This window comes from Alligator sinensis, unplaced genomic scaffold (assembly GCF_000455745.1).
Source record: "Alligator sinensis unplaced genomic scaffold, ASM45574v1 scaffold1216_1, whole genome shotgun sequence".
Classification (NCBI taxonomy): Eukaryota; Metazoa; Chordata; order Crocodylia; family Alligatoridae; genus Alligator; species Alligator sinensis.
The window spans coordinates 2,074,354-2,082,684 of NW_005842018.1; the positions used below are offsets into that span (position 1 = coordinate 2,074,354).

Genomic DNA, 8,331 nt, shown 5'->3' on the forward strand with positions numbered 1-8,331 from the left:
CCTGCTATGAACCCGTGCTGGTTTCCCCTCAGCCTAATTTGTCCTGCCGGGCTCTCGCAAATGTGAGCCTTGATAATTTTTTCAAAGACTTTACCTAGGATGGAGGTGAGACTGACTGGCCTATAGTTGCCCGGATCCTCCTTCCTCCCCTTCTTGAAAATGGGGACCACATTGGCCCTTTTCCAGTCCTCCGGGACTTGGCCCGTGTGCCACGAGCGTTCAAATATTCCCGCCAGTGGCTCTGCAATGATGTCGGCCAGTGCCTTCAGCACCCTCGGATGGAGCTCATCCGGGCCTGCCAACTTAAAGGCATCCAGTTCTTCCAAGCGACTGCACCATCTCAGGGTCTACGCATGGTAGTCTGGCGCCTTGCTGCTGCCTCTCTACAACCCCAGTGAGAGACTTGTCGTGCCCCTCACTTAGGAACACTGAGGCAAAGAACTCGTTGAGGAGTTCAGCCTTGTCCCCCTCGAAGGCTGAGTGTTAATGCGAGGCTTCACAGGTACACCATGTGGGGTGAGGGGCTGGTGGGTCTGCATGGGCTGGGCTTTGCTGTGAGACAAGATGCTCCAGTCCCAATCAAGCCTGTTTTTCACCTACAACAGGATTTTCTGTAGTCAAGCAATGAGTGAAAACTAAGAGCTGTCATTTTTTGAGGGGACCTTGAGTTTCCGGAGGTGGGGGCTCAAGTCTGAAAAGGCCGAGAACCACAACCCTACACCAGTCGCTGCCAACCTTTCTGGGTAGGCACTCTGGAGCTGACCTGCGAGAATTGCAGCAGAAACATAATGCAGGCGGACACAGCTTTCTCCTGCAGCCGCTTCTCGGTTCAGCTCTTGCATGCTTCCTGATAACCAAAGGTGCACGAGACAGTTGCACCCCACAACAGTGGCAGCACCCTGTTGAGAACTGCTGCATTAGGGGCTTTGGCATAAGCACCTCCACCCTGTAGATGTCCATTATATAAAGACAGGAGGAACTGCATGTTGTTGCTGTAACTCCTTAAACTAAAAGTGATTCTCAACCTTTTTAGTGTCAAGGTAGCACTCCATAACTCTTCTGAGTTTGGTGGCACGCTGGGGTACTGGTTGCAATTTACTGACTAGCAGCTAAATTCGGAGAAGTTGCGGAGGGCTGCCTTGAGGCTAAAAAGGTTGAGATACACTGTCCTGCTGCAGAAGTGCCCCAGCTGCAGCTGATACCAGGGAGGGCAACAACAGCAGGGCTTCATCCCCTGTTCTTTCCACCCCCTGCTTCCCCTTCCCACCCCTGCAGTTGAAGCTGCTCCCTTGAGGTTGCACATGCTGGCAACCAGAGCCATCTGCCCCCACCGCCCCTTTCATAGGTCCTGGGAGCATGGGAGAAACCGCAGGGATGAGCTAACCCATAAAGCATGGCTCTGTCATGCATCTGCCTGCCTGCCGCAGAGTGTGGGGGCAGCCAGCACAAGCGTGCCAGAGGGCAGGGAAGGGCAGCCAGTCCAATACAGTTTTTCTTTATAGACTCAAGGCTTCCCTTGGAAAACACCAGATCAGCTTCACTCAGTCTTTGAAAAAATAATGAAGCAATTCTATTGCAAAGAGCTCAGCAAGATGACAAAAAGTTGGGATGTTTTTGACACTGGGGATTTGTATTCAAAATATCTGGGTTTATATTGTGAATTATGTGCACATGTTTGTGCACCCAATAGTGCCAGTATTGTGCATCACTCTTAAAAGGATCTCATTACACCCAAGGGTGCTGCAGGATCCCAGTTGAGAATCACTGTTTTAATACATTCATGTGAAAGCTAATGTAATCCTATCAAATTGCTAATACTAAAGAATTTATAGTAATTGCAGAGCTACCATAATAAAATTGGGTACATTAAGAGAAGCCCACACATTTCAAAGGCTGGAGTTTGCAACTCTGAAAGACACTAGAGCTGCATCCAGATGAGACGCGGATGTGTGGTATGTGGCACTGCAGACCTACCTGTCTGTGGCACCACACACTACACATGCAGGTGCTCCCTGACTTTGCAATGTGGGGTTTTTTTTGATCCTGGGATTACAAAAACCCATGCCAAAAAACACTCAGGGTGGCCCATGTGTGGTCAGCGTGCACCATACAAAACTGGAGCCTGGCTGGCTGGAGCCATGCCCCAGCTGCCGGCCAGACTCCCTGCTGCAGGAGTGCTGTGGCTGCAGCTCCCCAAGGCCGCCAGGACCCCAGGTAGGGCTGCTGGGGCCACCAGAGTTCCTGGCCCCAGCCTCCCGTACCCCACCCAGGGTAACCCACTGCATGGCAGAGAACACACGGCCCAGCGTTCCCCAGGGGCAAGCAGCAGTGACACAAGGCATGCCACTGTTACTTGCCCCTTGGGAAAATGCATATTCCTGCTCATCTGGATGTGGCCTAGTTGGTTAGGATTAAGCCTAGTTTGTCAAAGAGGGGTGTGCCAATGCTCCTAGGACTAAAGCCTGAGGTTCTTGGCTAGAGGCTCTTGCCCCTCCCCTCAGGGTCAGACAGATCACCAGATTTGGGGTCAGGAAGGAATTTTACCCCACAGTCAGATTGGTATGGACTGTGGGGGGTTTTGCCTTCCTCTGTAGCAGGGGGCCATGTCTCTCTACCCAGGACCCACCGAGCACATATTGACATTTCACAGAAGCAGGATGTCGCCTGGCATGATTCCCTTCTTTTCCTGTGGCAGGTTAGGGTGTTAGGTTTATGTTGTGTCAGGATTGAAGGTAGTCTTATGTAGAGTTTAAATTACGGTTTATATGGAATGGTTTGGATAGAGATGATCCTGTCTCAGGCAGGGGATTGGACTAGATGACCTCTGGAGGTCCCTTCCAGCCCCACTTCTCTATGATGCTATGACTCTAAAGAGGCATTAGTCAATACCAACATAATATCATCCATGTTTTTGGCTAAAGTCCCTCAAAGTGAAATCTGGATGCAAGACTAGTAAGTGTTGGTTTCAAGTCACTTTAACTGCAGTAGTAGAAATCCATGATGTTTCTTGGGTAGTCATTTTTAGCATTTAAGGAAAGGTAATTGCTCAAAACTCAGACAGAGCAAACTGAAATTTCACAAACCTTTACCCTGCACAGACTTTTTACCTTTTTCATAGCAATCACTACTACAACCCAGGCTGCCCAGCTCCCATATATTTTTCATATTTTTAAAAAGCAAGGGATTGGGAGCTAGGCAGCCTGGGCTGTAGTGATTGCTATGAGTGAACCTGGGGATGAAAGTTCCCTGCATGGTGGTTTCTCCATCTGTAAAACAAAAGCAAACTAAAACCCCATGCCAAGAATTGTCACCGTCAGTGCTGGTGAAGAGACCCAAGATGCTTGGATGAAAAAGGTATATTTAACATCATTTGATGAGCATTTCCACTTCACTTTTTGATGTCACGTTTTCTAGGTTTCAGGGGTAATTCCACACAACAGCAAGAAAGAGCAGCCGGTCATGGTGAGATTCTAGCTCAGCCCCCGCAAGCTCAGCCCCTCAAGTCAAGGCTGTTCTGACATGGCACCCTGGTTGAGAGCACTTTTATTACATCACTATGTAAACTAGGAATTTAGGCACTGCTGACACAATTGAATTAATCCAATGCATATGCACTTGTGCAGTGTGTGTGGATTTTCAGATTGCATGTGCACCTGAATAAAAAGGCAACTAAAATATCTACAAGCAGACTTGGTTTCTGTATTTTGAAACAGATTTATTTTTTGTTCTGTAAATGAGAAAGCCAGATAAGTCTCTTCCAGTCAGGTTATAGCTGTGCCAACTCTTTTCAGCAAAATAATTTTGAATGCTACTGTACAACTTCAAGTGAATCATTACAGCTGCACATTTTAAACTAGGACTTTTTCTATAAAACCAAGTGACATATACCAGTGTATATATATATTGCAGGCCCAACCGATTTATCTTGCACTTTGCTCCTATCTGAGTAAAGCAAAGCGAAACGTATATGTCTCATCAAGTATTCTACACTAAATTTACACAGTTAAAGGCGCCACAATAAAACTGCTACTTGGAGAAAGAGCAAGATGTGTTCCAAATGTGTCATACAAAACTATTTCATTTTATTAAAAGCTTCTCCAACACGATTGAGTTTTCCCTAGTTAAACTTATCACCACTTTAGTTTTCAAACTTACAAAAAGTGTGCATCTTCATCTCCCCTTTGACTGCATACATTCAGCTAGGTTCAATAAATCTTCCTCAGTCATAACTGACTATCAACTATCAGGATGAGAAGCTTGTGAGGTGAAGGTTACATAAGGCTTCCACTGCTGCAAATATACATGGAGTTCTTTACAACAGTTATTCATTTTAGACTATAAATAGTCTCATCCTAGAGCAAATTAAAACAGGAACAGCCAACCAGAGGTGTGAAGAAGGGTCAGAGTGAAGGCTTTCACTGAACCCAATGGGGGAAAAATACCCTATAAGACTTTCTTTGGAATAGAATTGGATCCTGTTCTAGCAGAAAAAAAATCTATTTGCTTGGCAGGTGAAAAAATTCCCCTCTGTGAGGAGCTGTTGGCCAGCATTCAGATGATGCAGTCCATCACGTGGATCTGAAGCGTGTCAATGTCCGGGAGAATTTCTCCACATTTGGGGCAAGAATGCATTGGAATATTCGATTGCTGCCAGTCTTGACCACCAGTTCCTGCCAATAAAGCAAATGAAAGACTGTTCACTATTAGGCCCCATTTTTACTCCATTGTGCAAGCATGAATTTAGCACTAGGAAATTATGCTAGAATGAACTGCTGTGCTGTCACAGGAGTGCTGCACCCTCTGTCCAATCAGCAGCTCTCAAAATGCCCAAGCAAGCAGCTGGGCAAAGACAGAGCAGTCCTGAAAGTACTCTGTGTTGTCCGCTCTGCCCCTGGCATAACACAAAGCTAGTTTGTACTAGGCACAGCAGGGCTAGATTTCAGAGCCTGATCCAAAAGTTCTCTTAGATTTACCTCTTCGAACAAGATGAGGCAAACGTTCTCGATCTAGCGAGGTTCTTGCTCCATGCCGACTTTGCATTTCCACCAGAGAATTTCTGCAGAGATGAAAGAAGGGGTGAGGCACCTGCTTTCAAATACAGTGAAAAAACCTATGAGGAAGAGACTCCTGTTTGATGTTACACCAGGTCAGACAGAAGATGGTGTCACAATGTTCTGCAGTAGATCTGGTCACCCAGAACTGCATTAATTCAAGCAATCTTTTAGGAGCAGTGGGCCAAAATAATGTTGCTTGGTCCCAAGCCAGCCAGTTCTTCCTACCTGGCCACTGTTTCTTCCCATCAATATGAACACACCTTATTGAAGAATACCCCCTCATCCTGCTGTTGACAACCACCAAAATGCTGCCAACATTTGGGCTTTGCAGATCAGATGGATGAGACTGATTAATAGGCCCAAAGGCCTTAGTTTACTGACCCCTGCATTAACTCATACTGCCTTACAGACCAGAAATCGAGTCCAGATCCTCAAAGGTAGATGGTTCCTAGCTCCCACTGAACTGGGATCCTATCAAATTCTGGGAGTCAATAGGAGTTAGGCACTTAAACACCTCTGAGGATTGGATTTGATTCTTTGGAACATTCTAAGGACTTTAAATTGTTTAACATAACTGAAAGTCTATTTGAAGTGTAAAAGGCAAGTTATACAGGAAAGCATTCTGGGGTAAATGTCTTCCATGTCCTGCAGGAGAGCAGGATGCATTCACATGTAATGTTTGCAAAGAGATCTTGGTTTTCAAGTTCTTAGCTTTGGTGAAACACATAACCACTAATCACAGAATGACTAGTTTCTGCACTCAGTTATACCATGGAAAACTATATTAAAATGTGGCGGATGGTGACAGAATTTAGAGTAGACAGAGTATATATTATCCAAATGGAAATTTAACCAAGACACCAGAGTAAACACCCTTCCTAAAGTACAATCTGAGGACAATGGTGGTAGTCTGTGCTGGTCTGAAACCAGGCAGAAGCATTTAAGTCTCTAAGGCTGCGTCCAGATGAGTGTGGATGTTTGGTTCCCTGGGGACAACTAGCAGTGGGACACCTTGTACCGCTGCTAGTTGTTCTAGGTGGTCTAATAAAAGATATCACCTCTACCATGAGTTCTGATTCCTCTTGCCTCTAGACCAATACAGTTACAACCTGGATACCTGACAAGATGATACAAAGACATCCCAGCCAGCAGTGCCTTTTACCTGCCAAGATCTTCAAGGTTGCTTTGGTCTTTTAGCAGGTATGCCAGCTGGACAGCCAACTGCTCCTTCTCCTCATGAATCTTCTCTCTCGCTGCCCTCTCAGCATGGAAGTCAGAACAATAAAGCTCCATCTGGTCAGAAAAGGAAATAGAGTCACATTCATCACTGTGCCCTTACAACAGCTCTAATCCTCCTGGTACACGTTATGCCATATGCCAAAGACTAAAACTCTAGCAGGCACAAAGAAAGTAGTGCTACGGGTCCCAACCAGAATCAGGGCCAGCATTTTGCAAAAGGCTGCACATATTCCTAAGCAGTCACAGATCAGTGAGCCGGCAGTCTACACAGAAAAGGTGGGGGAAGAAAGCATCCTTGTCACTGGAGGCCTGTGATGTGAAGAAAGAGAACGAGTCAATGACATGACCAAGGTTACACAGGAAGTATGTAGTAGGGCCAGAAAAAGAACCAAGAGTTCCTTAATCACAAGGCCAGACTTCTTATTGGCTCTTTGTTGCAAATCTGACAGAAACTGGTAGTAGAGATGCCCACTGATGATAATGCAGCTATCTTAAGCCTATGGGAGGCCAGTAATTACACTAGTCACATTATCTAACATTTTATCTATGGTGCCAAACTCTGCTTCAGAATTCAAACTCCAGTAGTTCCTACAACTGCCTTCTCTTAAAGGGAACAGACTTGGGAATTCACCCAAATACAGATTCTAGAGAAATCTGCAAGATCAAATGAAAAAAGGGAATACTATCTATTAACAAAAGTGGAGGCATGCACTCAGAGCAAAGGCTTGAAGCATTAAGTATATTCTTCCAGCTTCTGGACAGGGGGAACTATCCAAGCCTCCTCGAGTTTTCTGAAGTACCTGAGCCCGGAGGACAGCCATGGTTTCAAGGTCTTCCTCTTGCTTAGCAATGGTCTGCTTAATTTCATCCAGTTGAAGCTGTTTTGTAGCCAAAGCCTTCTCTGCCAGCTCTAGCTTTTTATTGAGTTCTTCTACCACCACCTTCTCCACTCTCTCTGACTGCAAGGAAAAGTGATTGTGATCAGTCAAGTGGCCTTTTTAAAGAAACCTCTCCCAGCTCCCTGAGAGTTCCAGGTCCCAGGTGTACAAGTCAGCTATCATCACTATTGCCTTGAGCAACATTTCATTTAAAATTCATACTGCAAGCATTCTGCTTCACACTGGTTTAAGTAGTTCCTTTGTGGCATGATATAGGCTACAATGGATTTTTCCTTGCCAGAATGGCAAGGTCTCTTAAACAACACACAAGCCAATTCAGAGATAAAGTGCAACTGAACTCCTCCATTCATTGCACTTGTTGCAGCATATATTGTACGTCATGGCGATGAATCCTAGTTATGGACAATAGCTCACTGTGCTAAGATTACACTGATATATTGATACTAATGTCAGGCTCCCAGGTTTGGAAGGAAAAAAAACCCAAAAAACAAATCGAGCAAACTATCCAGACTAGTGCGTATGCAAGAGAAACATGACTGCACTATTGCTCTCTAGTGGGTAAATTTAGAATGGCTCAAGTAGATGCATGTGGCATAATGTACCCTGTTAAACTAAATCATCTTTGTGATTCAAAAAAGGCTATGTGCTTTCCCAGAGTATGTACTTACTGCAAGTGTAATGTTAACAATGTACACAGCTATGTCAGTGTTGCTATTAGAGGTTTGAAAGGAACCAGAGCTAGTCAGTTTTGAAGCTCCTACTAGAAACCTACTTAGAAAGGCACTAGAATTGCTTGCCATCACTGGATGTTAAATGCAGGTTAGACAAACACTTGGCTGGGATGGCTTAGGCAAGGATGATCCCGCATTAAACAGGGGACTAGACTAGCTGACCTCCTGGGAGTTGTTCCAGTCATATACTTTTTAGAATTGAGCCTTGAAAATGAAAGGGAGCACAATCTCACAACTGACCAGCTCCCATCCTTTTTAAGACTTCTCATAACGGAGGCACTGCTGCTTCCCCCTTCACAGTTTCTGCACCAAATAGCACAATGTAAGTGCAACCCCTGGCCCCTATCTGCAGCGCTGCAAAGCACATACATCACATGTATATGCATTCACAGCGCTGTGGTGAGCTTT

At 45.3% G+C, this 8,331-nt stretch overlaps 1 protein-coding gene across 1 annotated transcript; it reads right to left on the bottom strand.

The window, feature by feature from the left end:
• Nucleotides 1-3,694: 3,694 nt before the first annotated feature.
• On the bottom strand, nucleotides 3,695-7,271 carry LOC102375854 (optineurin-like). Its single transcript, XM_025202272.1, has 4 exons — nucleotides 7,094-7,271; nucleotides 6,217-6,347; nucleotides 4,974-5,056; nucleotides 3,695-4,670 (listed from the first exon to the last, which is right to left on the bottom strand). Exons 1-4 carry the CDS (start codon nucleotides 7,112-7,114, stop codon nucleotides 4,552-4,554), a joined length of 354 nt encoding a protein of 117 aa, XP_025058057.1. The 5' UTR covers nucleotides 7,115-7,271; the 3' UTR covers nucleotides 3,695-4,551.
• Nucleotides 7,272-8,331: the final 1,060 nt, after the last annotated feature.

What these genes read in the sequence shown, in the direction of transcription:
- LOC102375854 (XM_025202272.1), bottom strand. Translation starts at nt 7,114, where the DNA reads ATGGCTGTCCTCCGGGCTCAG. An exon ending in TGGCTGTCCTCCGGGCTCAG is followed by an intron (nt 6,348 to 7,093) that starts GTACTTCAGAAA and finishes TTTTCTGACCAG; the next exon opens with ATGGAGCTTTATTGTTCTGA. An exon ending in GCCTCATCTTGTTCGAAGAG is followed by an intron (nt 4,671 to 4,973) that starts GTAAATCTAAGA and finishes CTTTATTGGCAG; the next exon opens with GAACTGGTGGTCAAGACTGG.